Consider the following 19,038-nt stretch of genomic DNA (forward strand, 5'->3'; position numbering starts at 1 on the left):
TCTAGTTTTCTTGGTCTCATTTTATAGAATGGAAGGCATATTACAGAAATTGAGATGATTTTGACTGGTTTTACAAAGAAAACTACCTTGAAATTGAGCTCAAACTAGCAGAAATGTTCGATTTTTACCAAAGTTCAAAAGTAAACAAATCATGCTATGCGTCCAATACACATCAACTGGTGAGTCTAATATTCTTTCACAAGTGCGCTGATAATATTTATAACATTTCTACACCAATGCAGTAGTCTGCATAACAGTAAATCTTCTATTTTTTGTAAGAATAAAAATTCAAAGTGGAAAGCGAAAGAATGTAAGAGGGGCATGGGGACGTGACTAATGAACAGAGGAAATGTTATTTTAGTGCCAGGAATGTTTCTTGTTTATTCTGGACCCTATTTGGAAATTGGCATCTTTTGAAATTTGTGTGAAATTGGCAAAATTGCTAAATTCTAACCACTGTATTGGATAGATGAAATCGGTAAATGGGAGGTTTCTTGTACTCATTCAATAGAAAAAATGGAGTTCTAGCAAAATAGTTATGATTTTTGTCAACAAGTACACTGAATTGGCCGAAAATAGGGCTCAAAGTGGGCAAAACTGCCGATGCGTAAACATCGTCGAGACCGCTAACTTCGCAAGAGCATAATTCCGTAAGTTTTCCATCAAATTTCATATTTTTGGTGTCATTATGATCGGGAAAAGATACTATATCTTTTCATAAAAAATATTTTTTTTTTTTTTGAAATTTGGCCGACCCTGAGAACAAGTCTCTGAGAGGGCCTGTCGACCCTGAAAGGGTTAATGATGAAGGAAAAAAGGAAAGTGGTACATTGAGGTATATGTGGAGGCAAAAAATGTTATCTATGGAGGCAAAGAAGGTAATGTATGAAAGTATAGTAGTACCAACACTCTTATACGGGTGTGAAGCTTGGGTTGTGAATGCAGCAGCAAGGAGGCGGTTGGAGAGAGTGGAGATGTCCTGTCTAAAGGTAATCTGTGGTGCAAATATTATGCAGAAAATTCGGAGTGTGGAAATTAGGAGGAGGTGTGGAGTTAATAAAAGTATTAGTCAGAGGGCTGAAGAGGGGTTGTTGAGGTGGTTTGGTCATTTATAGAGAATGGATCAAAGTAGAATGACATGGAGAGCGTACAAATCTGTAGGGTAAGAAATGTGGGGTAGGGGTCGTCCTCGAAAAGGCTGGAGGAAGGGGGTAAAAGAGGAGTTGTGGGCGAGGGGTTTGGACTTCCAGCAAGCGTGAGTGAGCATGTTAGATAGGAGTGAATTGAGACGAATGGTATTTGGGACCTGACGAGCTGTTGGAGTGTGAGCAGGGTAATATTTAGTGAAGGGATTCCGGGAAACCGGTTATTTTATATAACCGGACTTGAGACCTGGAAATGGGAAGTACAATGCCTGCACTCTAAAGGAGGGGTTTGGGATATTGGCAGTTTGGAGGGATATATTATGTATGTTTTATATGTATATACTTCTAAACTGTTGTATTCTGGGCACCTCTGCAAAAACAGTGATTATGTGTGAGTGAGGAGAAAGTGTTTAATGAAGATGAAAGTATTTTCTTTTTGGGTCACCCTGCCTCGGTGGGAGACGGCCGACTAGTTGAAAAAAAAAAAAGTATTAGACTGTCATATTTCTATCTTTCAAAAATATTTAAAGTGATGATTGTTGTTTTTACTTCTTTGGATGATCCAACCTTTTGGGGAAATGAACAAAAAACGGAAATAAACAAAATTGTGCAGGGAAGAAGTCAAAATTACAGTATAGTGGAATACATCTGTTGATACCATTTTCCAGCTATATGTATACTGGTTTATGATTGTCTAAACCTTTTTGATGCATTAAAATATTAAAAAAAAAAAAAGTTCCAACTTTTTTTTTTTTTTGAGTCTACAGAATCTCATAAAACCAAAAATTATAATTTTAACCAAATTCATTTTATGGAGAAAATACTCAGTGGGCTCTAAGTATGTGATATTAAATTAAAAAGATAATTTTTTGCAGTGTTTTACTGGCAAAATATTTGTAATATAAAACAAACCTTCTCTCTCTGTTCCTTTTTCTTGGCCTGTTTGGCCTCAATTTCTTTTCTCAACAATTTTTCTTGTTCTTTCTTTTTTCTTGCTAGTTCCTTTTCTCTCTCTTTGACAACATCTTCTTGCTTAGCCTTCATTTCATTTAAAGTGACTAAACCAATTGTAGAACTCTGAAAGACCAAATAAATATTGTACTGCATATTTATAAAAAACTTATATCAGAAAATACATTCTTTTTGCTAAGACATCAAAAATGACAGTATTAAAAAATTATATAAAAAGTTTGTACTATGGTGACAGACCAGGCCGCGGGGGCGTTGACCCCCGAAACCCTCTCCAGGTATGAAACTTGCTGATAAACAGCTCAAGGAAGAAAAACTTTTCACCGCTTTCAATAACCTACCTCCTATTCCATACATTTGCAACATCTGCCACACTGCCCCCTATCCACCCTACCATATGCCTTTTCCAAATCCATACATGCCACAAAAACCTCCTTACCCTTATCTAAATACTGTTCACTCATGTGTTTCACTGAAAACACTTGGTCTACACACCCCCTACCTTTCCTAAAGCCTCCTTGTTGATCTGCTATCCTGCTCTCCATCTTACTCATAATTTTATCAATAATAACTCTACCATATACAGTGGACCCCCGGTTTACGATATTATTTCATTCCAGAAGTATGTTCAGGTGTCAGTACTGAACGAATTTGTTCCCATAAGGAATATTGTGAATTAGATTAGTCCATTTCAGACCCCCAAACATACACGTACAAACGCACTTACATAAATACACTTACATAATTGGTCACACTGGGAGCTGATCGTAAAGCGGGGGTCCACTGTACTTTACCAGGTATACTCAACAGACTTATTCCCCTATAATTTTTACACTCTCTTTTGTCCCCTTTGCCTTTATACAAAGGAACTATGCATGCTCTCTGCCAATCCCTAGGTACCTTACCCTCTTCCATGTATGGTTGGGATTCACTATTCACATTAATCTAGACCTAGCTGTACTGGCCTTAAGGCAGTCCCTGATAGAAAAGTCCTTGAAACCAGTCACAGGCACTGTATATATCCCTGGTCATATAGCACCTGGTGAATGAAAGGCTTAATCTAAGGGGAGGAGTAATTGGTTAGATTAAGCCTTTCACTAGCCTCAATGCTACCTCATTGAATGAAACCCTTCTTAATGCTTCATTCATTTCCACAAATTCTGTACAAAAATAGTGCTCGACAAGGTATACTGATTTTTAATTGGACAAGGTAGACTTTTAATGTTCAGAAGACAATAACTGATGTTTGTCTCACTGCACTTCCACTGTCTTGAGGTGACTTCACTCGTGTATAAAAAAAAGTCACTGCACTCCTACTGTCTTGAGATGACTTCATTTATGTATAGGTGAGGCCACTACGCTTCCACTGTCTTGAGATGATTTCATTCGTGTATAAGTGAAGTCACTGCACTCCCACTGTCTGGAGATTACTTCACTCATGTATAAGTGAAGCCATTGCACTCCCACTGTCTGGAGATTACTTCACTCATGTATAAGTGAAGCCATTGCACTCCCACTGTCTGGAGATGACCTCACTCATGTATAAGTGAAGTCACTGCACTATTACCCATAGGCTTTTTCAACATGTTCAACAATATCTTCACACCACAGAGCATAAAACACACAATAATCAGTGAGTAATTACTACTGACAACAAACTGCCCTGACTGATCCATTTGTGGCACATCATCCTTGGAGATAACATTTAAAGACCACACCGGAAATAAGACACACAATACTCAATGCTGCACTGACTTTCTTGGGTTATCCTGGGTGGCTTAACAGTTTGGGGTTAAAAATCCAAACAAGAATCTTACCTAATCTATCTTAACAATCGAAAAACTTTTGAATTTTGGAATTTCGAATGAAGAATTATCCACTGTACTTGTATTAGAATCAGTGATACTCAAATAACACAAAAAAAAGAGGAAAAATTCCCAGGTCTCATAGTAGACTTTTTTTTTTTTTTTTCAACAAGTCGGCCGTCTCCCACCGAGGCAGGGTGACCCAAAAAAAGAAAAAAAATCCCCTAAAAGAAAATACTTTCATCATCATTCAACACTTTCACCACACTCACACATTATCACTGCTTTTGCAGAGGTGCTCAGAATACAACAGTTTAGAAGCATATACGTATAAAGATACACAACATATCCCTCCAAACTGCCAATATCCCAAATCCCTCCTTTAACCCTTTGACTGTTTCAGGCCCCTCTCTGAAACTGTCATTCTATGTCGCCAAATATTCAAAAAAAAAAAAATTATTTTTTCTTATGAAAATGTTAAGATTATTTTTCTGAGTGTTTTAGTCCAAAAAAAAAAAAATTTGCCATCGGTACTTACCGAGATATAGAGCCGTGAAGTTTGCAGAAAATGAGCCGCGTATGGCAACAGCGGCGACTGCCGCTCACCCGGTAAACTTTAGTTTACTTGTAATTGAAGGTTTTTTGTTTTTTTTCACTATTTTATTTTTTCACATAACTTATGTGGCCTATGAGACCAAAGTAAGGTGCAATGTATATATATACACTCGTTGTATACAACACAATAAGCACACAAACATAATTATCAATATATTGTTTACAAAACTTGTTTACAAAAACAAACAAACAATCATCCTCCTCCTCCTCCTTCTCCTCCTCCTCCTCCTTCTCCTCCTCCTCCTCCTTCTCCTTCTCCTTCTCCTCCTCCTTCTCCTCCTCCTCCTTCTCCTCCTTCTCCTTCTCCTTCTCCTCCTCCTCCTTCTCCTCCTCCTTCTCCTCCTCCTTCTTCTCCTCCTCCTTCTTCTCCTCCTCCTTCTCCTCCTCCTCCTCCTCCTCCTTCTCCTTCTCCTCCTCCTCCTCCTCCTTCTCCTCCTTCTCCTTCTCCTCCTTCTCCTTCTCCTTCTCCTCCTTCTCCTTCTCCTCCTCCTTGTCTTGTGTGCGAGTGTGTGGCTTATAATTGTTTTGAGTCAGAAGTCGGCAGCTGTCAAAGTGACATATTGTCTCATTAGTCACTCCCCCTACCTCCTGTCAAAACAATGGGGTCGGATGCTGCTTCCCCTCCTCCATTCTATCTAATTATCTTTCTCCCTCATTCTATATCTTTCAATCTGTCTCTCTTTCTATCTGTCTGCCTATCTCTGTCTCACAGGTACACATAAATACAAGTATACATAGTGTAAATTACCTAGGATAACCCAAGAAATCCAGACAAAGTGCTATACTCTGCTTGAAGATGTGAGTAAACGTGATGACACAGTCTTGTGGCTCTCTCTGAGACAGAGAGCTAGATGGACAGACAGGGAGCTTGACAGACAGACAAATAGACAGACAGAAATGTTTGTGTACCAGCAAAAACAAAGGGAGGGCGATGGTCATGTAATATTACCCTCCTTTACGCTCATCAAAGTCAGCTCTTATCAGATGTTATCTCCCCTTATCTTGTCACTGTCATGGGGTGGACTTTTTTTTTTCTTGCTTCAAGGGAACAATATTATTACATCTTCTTCTTCCTCCTCCTCCTCCTCCTCTTCTCCTCCTCCTCCTCCTCCTCCTCCTCCTCTTCCTTCCCTCCTCCTCCTCCTCTTCCTCCCCTCCTCTCCCTCCTCCTCCTCCATTGCTTTTGGTCTCAAACTCCTCCAAATCATGAAATTGATCTTCACTGACACTTCCATCTGTGTTAGAGCATCACTTGGGAAGAGAAGAGTCCCAGATTTGCTGGGGAATCACATATTTCTTACCGCTAGACATGCTGAAAAAGGACAACTGAAATGGCATTCCCACAATGCACCACTGGCTCCCCGATTTTTTTTATATGGTGCACACTGACCATGGAGACCCATTCTCTCACATGTGGGCCTACCAGCTTTCTCCTGCTTGATTTGAAGCTGCTAGAATTTATGCGTATAAATACGTCAGAAACATTGGCTCGTAAGACGTATTTATACGTCGGAAACAGTCAAAGGGTTAAAGTGCAGGCATTGTGCTTTCCATTTCCAGGACTCAAGTCTGACTATATGAAAATAACCGGTTTCCCTGAATCCCTTCACTAAATATTACCCTGCTCACACTCCAACAGATCGTCAGGTCCCAAGTATCATTCGTCTCCATTCACTCCTATCTAACACGCTCATGCACGCTTGCTGGAAGTCCAAGCCCCTTGCCCACAAAAAATCCTTTACCCCCTCTTTCCAACCCTTTCGAGGACGACCCCTACCCCTGCTTCCTTCCCCTATAGATTTATATGCTTTCCATGTCATTCTACTTTGATCCATTCTCTCTAAATGACCAAACCACCTCAACAACCCCTCTTCTGCCCTCTGACTAATGCTTTTATTAACTCCACACCTTCTCCTAATTTCCACACTCCGAATTTTCTGCATAATATTTACACCACACATTGCCCTTAGACAGGACATCTCCACTGCCTCCAACCGTCTCCTCGCTGCTGCATTTACCACCCAAGCTTCACATCCATATAAGAGTGTTAGTACTACTATACTTTCATACATTCCCTTCTTTGTCTCCATAGATAACGTTTTTTGACTCCACATATACCTCAACGCACCACTCACCTTTTTTCCCTCATCAATTCTATGATTAACCTCATCCTTCATAAACCCATCCGCCGACAAGTCAACTCCCAATTATTATTATTATAATCAAAAAAGAAGCGCTAAGCCACAAGGACTATACGTCAACTCCCAAGCATCTGAAAACATTCACTTCTTCCATACTCCTCCTCCTCAATTTGATATCCAATTTTTCTTTATCTAAATCATTTGATACCCTCATCACCTTACTCTTTTCTATGTTCACTTTCAACTTTCTACCTTTACACACATTCTCAAACTCATCCACTAACCTTTGCAATTTTTCTTTAGAATCTCCCATAAGCACAGTATCATCAGCAAAAAGTAACTGTGTCAGTTCCCATTTTGAATTTGATTCCCCATAATTTAATCCAACCCCTCTCCCGAACACCCTAGCATTTACTTCTTTTACAACCCCATCTATAAATATATTAAACAACCATGGTGACATTACACATCCCTGTCTAAGACCTACTTTTACCGGGAAGTATTCTCCCTCTCTTCTACATACCCTAACCTGAGCCTCACTATCCTCATAAAAGCTCTTTACAGCATTTAGTAACTTACCACCTATTCCACATACTTGCAACATCTGCCACATTACTCCTCTATCCACTCTATCATATGCCTTTTCTAAATCCATAAATGCAATAAAAACTTCCCTACCTTTATCTAAATACTGTTCACATATATGCTTCAATGTAAACACTTGATCTACACATCCCCTACCCACTCTGAAGCCTCCCTGCTCATCCGCAATTCTACATTCTGTCTTACCTCTAATTCTTTCAATTATAACCCTACCGTATACTTTTCCTGGTATACTCAGTAAACTTATTCCTCTATAATTTTTACAATCTCTTTTGTCCCCTTTCCCTTTATATAAAGGGACTATACATGCTCTCCGCCAATCCCTAGGTACCTTCCCCTCTTTCATACATTTATTAAACAAAAGCACTAACCACTCCAACACTATATCCCCCCCTGCTTTTAACATTTCTGTCATGATCCCATCAGTTCCAGCTGCTTTACCCCCTTTCATTCTACGTAATGCCTCACGTACCTCCACCACACTTACATTCTGCTCTTCTTCACTCCTAAAAGATGGTATACCTCCCTGGCCAGTACATGAAATTACCGCCTCCCTTTCTTCCTCAACATTTAAAAGTTCCTCAAAATATTCTCGCCATCTACCTAATACCTCCCTCTCCCCATCTACTAACTCCCCTACTCTGTTTTTAACTGACAAATCCATACTTTCCCTAGGCTTTCTTAACAAACTGAAATTTAACACCAACATCCTGATCACAGACAAGGCACCGAGGGCATTGATCCCCAAAACCCTCTGCAGGTATACATCCAACACATATCAACAAAAATCTCTAAGACAGTAGGGATACTCTACAAAATTCCCTATTATGTTTGACAATCAATGCTCTTAACACTTCACCTTTCTTTCATCTACCCAGACCTCACATGTGGAATCAGTGTCTTGGGATCCACTTTGGCTAAATACCTCAAATTAATTATAACTCAACAAAAGGCAGCTCTCAGAATAATAATAATAATAATAATAATAATAATAATAATAATAATAATAATAATAATAATAATAATAATAATAATTTTTTTTTTTTAACAAGTCGGCCATCTCCCACCGAGGCAGGGTGACCCAAAAGAAAAGAAAGAAAATCCCCGAAAAGAAAATACTTTCATCATCATTCAACACTTTCACCTTACTCACACATAATCACTGTTTTTGCAGAGGTGCTCAGACCACAACAGTTTAGAAGCATATACCTATAAAGATACACAACATATCCGAACCCCTCCTTTAGAGTGCAGGCAGTGTACTTCCCATTTCCAGGACTCAAGTCCGGCTATATAAAAATAACCGGTTTCCCTGAATCCCTTCACTAAATATTACCCTGCTCACACTCCAACAGATCGTCAGGTCCCAAATACCATTCGTCTCCATTCACTCTTATCTAACACGCTCACGCACGCTTGCTGGAAGTCCAGGCCCCTTGCCCACAAAACCTCCTTTACCCCCTCCCAACAACCTTTTTGAGGATGACCCCTACCCCGCCTTCCTTCCCCTACAGATTTATACACTCTCCATGTCATTCTACTTTGATCCATTCCCTCTAAATGACCAAACCACTTCAACAACCCCTCTTCAGCTCTCTGACTAATACTTTTATTAACTCCACACCTTCTCCTAATTTCCACACTCTTAATTTTCTGCATAATATTTACACCACACATTGCCCTTAGACAATAATAATAATACTGTAGTTTATTTCAGCATAATACAATATTTGTAGAGATGGGTGACATTTAGGTGTACATACAGATAGCCCATTTTTATGCAGAGCATTTGAGCAAGCTTAACCCTTTCAGGGTCTGTGCTGTAGATCTATGGCTTTACGTTCAGGGTCCAAACCGTAGATCTACGCCATGAGCTCAGCTCACTCTGGTAAGCTGTGAGCGGTAAGTTTGGGCCTAGATATGAGAGAATACATCTATGTGGTATGTGTGCACCACATAAAACAAATTCTGCAGCACACTGTATAATGAGAGAAAAAACTGAGACCGTGATTTTCGATTAAAACAGCAACTTTGCAGTGTTTTTTGTATGTTTTTTATTGTTGTATTTACTATTTCTTGGTCTCATTTGATAGAATGGAAGACATATTAAAGAAATAGAGATGATTCTGATTGGTTTTAGTATTGAAAATGGCTTGAAACTGAGCTCAAAGTAGCGGAAATGTTAAATCTTTGTCGATGTTCAAGAGTAAACAAATGACCTCACACGTCTAATACACGCCAGCTGGTGAGTCTAATATACATTCACAAATGTGTTGATATTTTTTATACAATGATTACAATATTCCATGACAGTAAATCTTCTATTTTTTTGGTTTGAATAAAAATTCATTATGTGAATTAAAAATCAAAATGGAATTCATTTGTAAAGCCTGAAAAATGTAACTAATGAACAGAGGAAATGTTAGTTTAGTGCCAGGAATGCCTGCGTTGTTTATTCTGGAGCTTATTTTGAAATTGGAATATTTTGGGCTTTGCATTAAATTGGCCAAATTACCAATTTCCAATCACTTTATTTTGTAGTTGAAACAGCTGAGTTGGCGATTTCTTGTGCTCAATTGACAGAATAGAAGTAATACTAGCGAAATAGCTAAGAATTTGATTGGCTGGAATAAAGTAATTGGCCTAAAATGAGAGTCAAATTCAACAAAACTGCCAATGTGTAAATATCACTAACACATCAAAATTCATGAGAGCATAACTTCGTCAATTTTCCATCAAATTTTGTACTTTTTGTTTTATTACCTTCAGAAAGAGATTCTCTACCATTTCATAAGAAAACATAACAAAATTATTTTTTCAAAATTCTTGGATACTGGTGAACACTTTGAAATTTCGCCTCTGGACCCTAAAAGGGTTGAACTCTACCAGTACACAACACACTATATCCTTATTCAAATCCCCAAACCTACTAAATATAAATGCAATTTATATTTACTACTGTTCAATCCACATGTTCAAACCACTGCGCTGTAATGCTGATGATGAACTCAAACAATTCATAAAAAACTGTAACAGAACACACAGGCATCACACCAAACACCAATACCTCTTTGATATCCCTTGTATTCAATTCTCTATAAGGGTTACAATGTGGGGTTTACAGGTTTTGGGTATTGTGTGGTTTACATGTTATAAAATACTAATTACAGAGGGGGCCACTACGACACCTAGCATGGCTAGGCATTTCGAGCAGACTTAGATTAATTCTTAACATTAAATCCTTACGGATTATGGTATTAAGCCTAAGTGACTACATCGCATAATTTGTGAGTTTAGCAGTGTGAATGCTTTTGTTTTGGCACAATACAAGGCGTCTATATTGGAGTATCATAGGCAAACTTATGACTAGTTAGGATTTATTATTTTAAGATTAAGATTAGTATTTCTGGGTTTATAGTCAGTGGGTGAGTGAGTGTAATTGTGAACCACCAGGTGGTTATCATGTAGTTAGTTGTCGGGGTGGATCAGGGAGATAAGATGTTTTCTAACTGTAGTTTTGAAAGTGATGAATGTGTCTGCAGTTCTAGAGTTTTCAGGTAGGGTGTTCCAGATTTTAGGTCCTTTGAAATACATTGAATTTTTGTAAAGGTTTAGTCGGACACGGGGAATGTCATAGAGATGTTTGTTTCTGGTGCTATGCCCGTGGATCCTGTCACAACTATCAAGAAAGCATTTTAGGTCAAGGTTAATATTGGAATTTAAGGTCCTGTAGATATAGATTGCATAGTAGTAAGTGTGGATGTTCTGAACAGGGAGTAAGTTTAGATCTATGAAGAGTGGGGGGGTGTGTTGCCAGGGATGGGATTAAGTGATTATTCTTACTGCGGCTTTTTGTTGGGTTATTATTGGCTTTAGGTGTGATGCTGCAGTTGAACCCCAAGTACAGATAGCATAGGTGAGGTATGGATATATAAGTGAATGGTATAGTGTGAGAAGGGCAGTTTGCAGTACGTAGTATCGTATCTTGGAGAGGATCCCCACCGTTTTGGATACTTTTTTTGTTATGTGTTGGATATGGGTGCTGAAATTTAGGTTGTTGTCGAGGTATAGGCCAAGGAATTTGCCCTCATTATGTCTGGCAATTAGAGTGTTGTCGATCTTAATGTTAAGTTGCGCAACACCTGCTCTGCTACCAAACATAATATAGTAGGTTTTGCCAGTGTTAAGTGTAAGTTTATTGGCTGTCATCCAAGTCGATATTTTGAGCAGCTCCTCATTAACAATGGTGTTGAGGGTGGCAAGATTAGGGTGAGAGATGACATAAGTCATGTCGTCAGCAAAGAGAATGGGTTTCAGGTGTTGGGATATGTTTGGAAGATCATTTATGTAAATGAGGAAGAGCAGGGGTCCAAGGACACTTCCCTGCGGAACTCCAGTATCAAGTGGCCGTATTGATGAGGCTGTGTCTTTAATGGTGACATACTGATACCTATTAGAAAGGTAGGATTTAAAATATGCAAGCGCATGGCCTCTTATACCATAGTGGTCAAGTTTGTGGAGTAGGATGCCATGGTCTACTGTGTCAAACACTTTTCTTAGGACAATAAAAATTCCTAGTGGATATTCCTTATTTTCCAATGCTGTGTAAAGCAGGTCTAGCATTTTTATAATTGCATCATTAGTGCTTTTACTTTTCCTGAATCCAAATTAGCAGGGGTTGAGTATGTTTTGTGACGTTATAAATGAATATAGTCTCCTGTGCACGAGTTTCTCGAAGATTTTGGATAGCAATGGTAAGTTTGATATTGGCCTATAGTTGTTTACGTCTGTAGGGTCATCACCTTTATGTATTGGTGTAACCCTTGCTGTCTTGAGTAGTGTCGGGAAAGTGCTAGTTTCTAGTGACCTGTTAAAAAGTAATGTAATAGCATGCGAAAGGACATGAGCCGCTCGCTTGTACAATAATGGTGGGACGTGAGACAGATTCCCCGAGTTATTTTTAAGTAACTTTATGATCGTGGTGACTTTCGTGGGCTCAGTTGGTACAAGATAGAAGGAATTTGGGAAATTCCCATCTAGGTAGTCCCCGGCACGGGCATTGGTACATGGGATTTTACTGGCGAGATTAGATCCTATGTTTGAGAAAAAGTCGTTTATCTCGTTAGCTGTATCAGTGGGATGCAGTGGTGTTTCATGAGGTTTAGTTAGGACAATATTCTTGTTTTTTTTTTTCAGTTTGTGGGTCCCCAGAATCTGGGAAAGTGTTTTCCAGGTCTTTTTTTATATCTCCTCTTGTGTCAGTGAATCTGCTGGAGTAGTACAGTTGTTTGGCTTTCTTTATTAATTTGGTGAGAACTGTTGAATATTAAGAATATCTTTGTGTATTAAGTCCTGTCTATATTGCTTTTCATATTGGTGTTTCTTATCAATGGATTTCAGAATGCTGCAGGTTAGCCATGGGCAGTGGAACATCTACAGAAACTCTAAGCAAATTAAAGAACCAGAGATGTTGAACAACTTATAAAAGGAGCTGAAAAACTGCAACAATCTTAGTAGAACAGGCACTGTGAGCCTAGATACTGTAGTCAAATAATTTTACCCCCTCTCTGTTGATAATTATCCTTTACTGTTGTGTTTTGGTTTCTCTATAAGAGCACTGATACTACAATATACTGTACTGAGCTTTGTTACTTAGGAAGGTTGTTAGATTAGGTTAGGTTAGGTTAGGTTAAGTTAAAATGTCTTTATATACATAAATTCTTAGGAATCCACCTTGATAATAGACTCAAATTTCAAACACATGTACAACAAATTTCCAAGAAAATTTCCAAGACCGTAGGCATACTATCAAAGATACGGTACTATGTTCCACAGTCAGCCCTCCTGGCCTTATATCACTCACTTATTTACCCCTATCTCACCTATGGAATTTGTGCATGGGGCTCAACAACAATAAACCATCTCAGACCATTAATTACCCAACAAAAGGCTGCAGTGAGAATGATAACAAATTCCCACTACAGGCAGCACACTCCACCAATATTCAAAACTCTAAACCTACTCACCATACAAAACATCCATACTTATTATTGTACCTACTACATACATAGAACACTTAACTCGGATATAAACCCTCCCCTCAAACGTCTCCTTACCAACCTCAACAGAACACATGACCATAACACAAGGCACAGATCACTTTTTGATGTTCCGCATGTCCATCTAACAGTATGCAAAAACTCAATGCACATAAAAGGCCCAAAAATCTGGAATTCATTACCTGTGAATATAAAAGAAACACTGTCTATTTATAAATTCAAGTCTCTTCTTAAAAATCACTTACTCACCCTCAACTAAATAAATACTGAATAATTGTATCTCATAAATGTTTACCCTGTGACCCAATCAAACTTTGTTATTTTTAATTACATTACCTAACAGAATACTCCATTCTACTGAATGCTCAGCAGCATAGTAAATGACCATATGACCTGTCTTTGAAATACTCATTTGTGCTTAATTTTTATTTGTTTACAATAATGTTTACCACTGAACATATCATTGCTTAGTTAATCTTAAGTTAATTTTAAGCCTGCCCATAATGCTCTGCATACAAGGGGCTTTGGCATGTTACACTTAACCACTGTATTTCTTTGTACTTCCATGTATCATGTTCACATTAATAAATAAATAAATAAATGTAAAATACTTACTGTCCTCTTCAGTTAGGTTTAAGCTTGCTTGAAATCCTCTCTATAACCAGGGACTTTCCACATGCAATGACATGTAAACATTATCCATTTCTGTACAAATGATGAATCGTGCAGAAATAAGGAAATTGGATTTATGTACAACATGTACCTTATGATAAATTAAACTTTTAAATTATTTCATCTATAATTCTAATCCATATTATTCTAAAAATCAAATCAGAATTGACTTACACATGCTCACTTTACCTTCAGCTGCTGCTCCACTGCATCATAATGAACAGCAAACTTATTTTCAATCTTATTTATTTTTAATGATTCTTCTAACTTTCTTTTCTTCTGCTCCATTTCCTCTTGTTCTCGTTCCCTTCTTTTTTTAATCTGCATGGCCCGACCAGCCTCGCTGGCTGCTCCTTTATACTGTGCCATTTTACCTGGTCACCCTCTTGCCTTTCTGTAGTAAAAAGTATATTGTAAAATACATATACATATAGTATAAGAATTTAAAAAATATTAACATAGTACACATAATTACAAAAGAAAATTTAAATCACTGTAAAGTGAATCATAACCTTTTTTCACTTAAAATATTTTCGTCTTTAGCTTATAGTGAGTGGTGAATATAGCCTGAATAAATGAAGAATGGGCATAACTGAAAACTGCTGTATTAGTAAAAAGCTGTAAAATGGGGCCTGCCTGTATGTACAAAACAGGAAGCTCAATTTACTCAATGTTTGCTTAGCTGGCTTCCTCAGGAATAACAAAGAACAGATAGAGACAGAGAGGCTTACAATACAGACATCCCTTGTTTTATGGTGTAGTAGTATTCCAGGCCCATGGCAGCTGTACCAAGATCATTCACGACATAAATACAGTGGACCCCCGATTAACGATCACCTCCCAATGCGACCAATTATGTAAGTGTATTTATGTAAGTGCATTTGTACGTGTATGTTTGGGGGTCTGAAATGGACTAATCTACTTCACAAAATTCCTTATGGGAACAAATTCGGTCAGTACTGGCACCTGAACATACTTCTGGAATGAAAAAAATATCGTTAACCGGGGGTCCACTGTACTTAATTATACATGATTAAAATCTTCACAGTGCTTTGCAAACCACACAGATCACATCATCTTCCTTCAGCAAACCAGACGAATCCCACCAAGGCAGGGTGGCCCAAAAAGAAAAACGAAAGTTTCTCTTATTAAATTTAGTAATTTATACAGGAGAAGGGGTTACTAGCCTCTTGCCCCTGGCATTTTAGTTGCCTCTTACAACATGCATGGCTTACGGAGAAAAAATTCTGTTCCACTTCCCCATGGAGATAAGAGGAAATAAACAAGAATAAGAACTAGTAAGAGAATAGAAGAAAATCCAGAGGGGTGTGTATATACATATGTATATGCTTATACATGCAAGTGTAGTGTGATCTAAGTGTAAGTAAAAGTAGCAAGACGTACCCGAAATCTTACACGTTTATGAAACAGAAAAAAGACACCAGCAATCCTACCATCATGTAAAACAATTACAGGCTTTCGTTTTACACTCACTTGGCAGGACGGTAGTATGTACCTCCCTGGGCGGTTGCTGTCTACCAACCTACTACCTAGGCACAGATCACATATGGTAACCATATATCACATACATGTCATTACTGATATTAAAATAGGACAGCATAATTGTAATTATGTGTGCCTGTACCTAAATAAATGTACTTTCTAAGACATCACATACAAATGAAACATAAAGCAAGGGAGACCTGTATATATTATAGCGTGAGAGTGAATTAGGAAACATTACAAGGATAATTCTGCACAAAAACCAAATCCTGGAAAATATTGAAAATAGATTTGATTGTTTAAAATAAAAAATAAACATCGATGATGACAAAGACAAAATAGAAGGTTACTATTATTATTTTTATATACTGTATAGTATATTTATACATCAGGCTCTCCTTGCTTAATGACAAGGGTTCCATTCCTACAAGTAGGTCGTTAAGCAAGGAGCATACTATATGTAATGGTAGTAGGTTTGTGTCAACCATCTTTAAATATTATTTTAATGTCACCTTTGAATCATTTATAACATTTGTAGTATATTTTTAAATGTTTATACAGTAGTGTACTGTATACTGTAATAAACAGAATGGTACCAACAAAAAATAATGAATAATCAACACCATCTACATAACAACCTCTAGTAAAAACGATTTAAGAATAACAGAACCTTGTGAATTACTGTACAGTGTTCTAACTGAAATACACATGGGAAGGTATTGCATACGTGTGTGTACAAGAAATGATTTAGTTTGCAATCCAAGACAAGACTTGTATAGTATAGCAAAACACTAAAGAATTTAAGGTTTGAAAATTGTGCCTCAAATTTAAGTACATATTGGCTGGAACTGTTTACCACCCATCCACCAACAGTTCCTTGATCACGAGGCTAAGGTAGTATCTGTACAGTATATAAAATTACACACTAACGATGAAACAATAATACTGGCTAACTTCAACATTTGTCTCTATTTCCGAATTCTGGAAATAAATAATTATGGTACAGTAAAAGTAGCTAATAAATTAGGAGAATCAATCTGGATAATGCAGGTCGAGCTACCATACTTTACATTTGTTATGAGACAATACACAAATATCCTGCACATAGCAGAGTGAAACTTATGTTGACATTTCAGTCCCACTTGGATTACTGACTAGTAACGGTGTAACTAACAGTCCTGGAGTATACCTGGAGAGGGTTTCGGGGGTCAACGCCCCCACGGCTCGGTCTGAGACCAGGCCTCATGGTGGATCAGGGTCTGATCAGCCTGGCCACTTGCAAACTGACATATGAACCACAGTCCGGCTGGTCAGGTACTGACTTTAGGCGCCTGTCCAGTGCCCTCTTGAGGACAGCCAGGGGTCTATTGGTAATCCCCCTTATGTATGCCGGGAGACAGTTGAACAGTCTTAGGCCCTTGACACTTACTGTGTTGTCTCTCAGTGTACTCGTGGCACCCCTGCTTTTTGTTGGGGAAATGTTGCATCTCCTGCCGAGTCTTTTGCTTTCATTGGGAGTGACTTTTGTGTGCAAGTTTGGTACTAATCCTTCTCGGATTTTCCAAGTGTATATTATCATGTCTCTCTCGTCTGTGTTTCAGGGAATACAAATCAAGGGATTTCAACCGTTCCCAGTAATTCAGGTGCCTTATCATACTTATGTGTGCTGTGAAAGTTCTTTGTACACTCTCCAGGTCAGCAATTTCACCTGCACTGAAGGGGGCAGTTAGTGTACAGCAGTATTCCAGCCTAGAGAGAACAAGCGATTTAAAGAGAATCATCATGGGCTTGGCATCCCTAGTTTTAACCCTTTCAGGGTCCATCCCATAGATCTACGGCTTTACGTTCAGGGTCCAAACCGTAGATCTACACCATGAGCTCAGCTCACTCTGATAAACTGTGAGTGGTAAATTTGGGCCTAGATATGAGAGAATACATCTATGTGGTATGTGTGCACCACATAAAACAAATCCTGCAGCACACTGTGTATAATGAGAGAAAAAAACTGAGACCGTGATTTTCGATTAAAACAGCAACTTTGCAGTATTTTTTTTTTGTGTTTTTTGTAGTTGTATTTGCGATTTCTTGGTCTCATTTGATAGAATGGAAGACATATTACAGAAATAGAGATGATTTTGATTGGTTTTAGCACTGGAAATGGCTTGAAACTGAGCTCAAAACAGCAGAAATGTTAAATTTTTGCCAATATTCAAGAGTAAACAAACGACCTCACACGTCTAATACACACCAGCTGGTGGGTCTAATATACATTCACAAATGTGGTGATGATATTTATACAAGTATTACAATATTGCATAACAGTAAATCTTCTATTTTTTGGTGTGAATAAAAATTCATTATGTGAATAAAAAATCAAAATGGAATTTATTTGTAAAGCCTCAAAACATAACTAATGAACAGAGGAAATGTTAGTTTAGTGCCAGGAATACCTACATTGTTTATTCTGGACCCTATTTTGAAACTGGAATATTTTGAACTTTGTGTTAAATTGGCCATATTACCAATTTCCGATCACTTTATTTTGTAGTTGAAACAGTTGACTTGGCGATTTCTTGTGCTCACTCGATAGAATAGAAGTAATACTAGTTAAATAGCTAAGAATTTGGTCGACTGGAATAATGTAATTGGCCTAAAATGGGAGTCAAAGTCGGCAAAATCGCCGATTCGTAAATATCGCTGACACATCAAAGTTCGCGAGAGCATAATTTCGTCAATTTTACATCAAATTTCGTACTTTTTGTTTTATTACCTTCACAAAAAGATTCTCTACCATTTCATAAGAAAAAATAACAATTTTTTTTTTTAATTCTTGGACACTGGGGCACCACTTCAGATTTTGGCCTTGGACCCTGAAAGGGTTAAACGTTCTCATTATACATCCTATAATTTTCCTAGCGGATGCGGTAGATACATTGTTGTGGTCTCTTTGAAGGCGAGATCCTCTGACATTATCATTCCCAGATCCTTCACATTACTATGTATTTTGCTCTATTGTAAGGTTAGAATTTGTTGTATACCCTGATACAGTTTTAATTCCATAAGTTTTCCATATCTGAGTAAAGTAGGGCCCCACTTACACGACAGGTTAGGTTCCAGGCTATCCTCAAAAAGCAGGCATCACTGGAAAGCAGAACGACATTTTTTTCCATTTATAAACGCATATAAATGCCAGACAAGTTTACACTAATTTATACGTATTAAGTTAGTAATAGAACTAGGCATTAAAAAACACAATAAAAAGTAAAATACTTACACAGTACATTCATTACTTGCCTTAAAATATTTGTAGTCTTATTAATGTAGGGTGAGAGGTGAGCAGTATTTATCTGTAGGAAGTCAGGTGTAGGTAGCCCTGGCTCCCCGTCCCAAACTTAATATACGATATTTAAAGCAGCCCAGAGAGTTAAAATACACATACAGTACACTCATTATTTACCTTAAAATATGTGTTGTCTTAATGTTGGATGAGGGGTGAGTAGTATTTATCTGCCTGGGCTACACCTAC

At 38.0% G+C, this 19,038-nt stretch overlaps 1 protein-coding gene across 1 annotated transcript in view; it reads right to left on the minus strand.

Moving 5' to 3' along the window:
* LOC138855205 (protein FAM50A) overlaps positions 1-19,038 on the minus strand; it is a 58,815-nt gene that overhangs the window by 26,210 nt on the left and 13,567 nt on the right. The window contains exons 2-3 of the mRNA XM_070103239.1: positions 14,199-14,403; positions 2,058-2,222 (exon numbers count right to left, since the gene is read on the minus strand). Coding sequence (XP_069959340.1) covers positions 2,058-2,222; positions 14,199-14,378 — 345 coding nt within the window. The 5' untranslated portion in view covers positions 14,379-14,403. The remainder of the gene's footprint in view (positions 1-2,057; positions 2,223-14,198; positions 14,404-19,038) is intronic.

Source organism: Cherax quadricarinatus, chromosome 85 (genome assembly GCF_038502225.1).
Source record: "Cherax quadricarinatus isolate ZL_2023a chromosome 85, ASM3850222v1, whole genome shotgun sequence".
NCBI lineage: Eukaryota > Metazoa > Arthropoda > Malacostraca > Decapoda > Parastacidae > Cherax > Cherax quadricarinatus.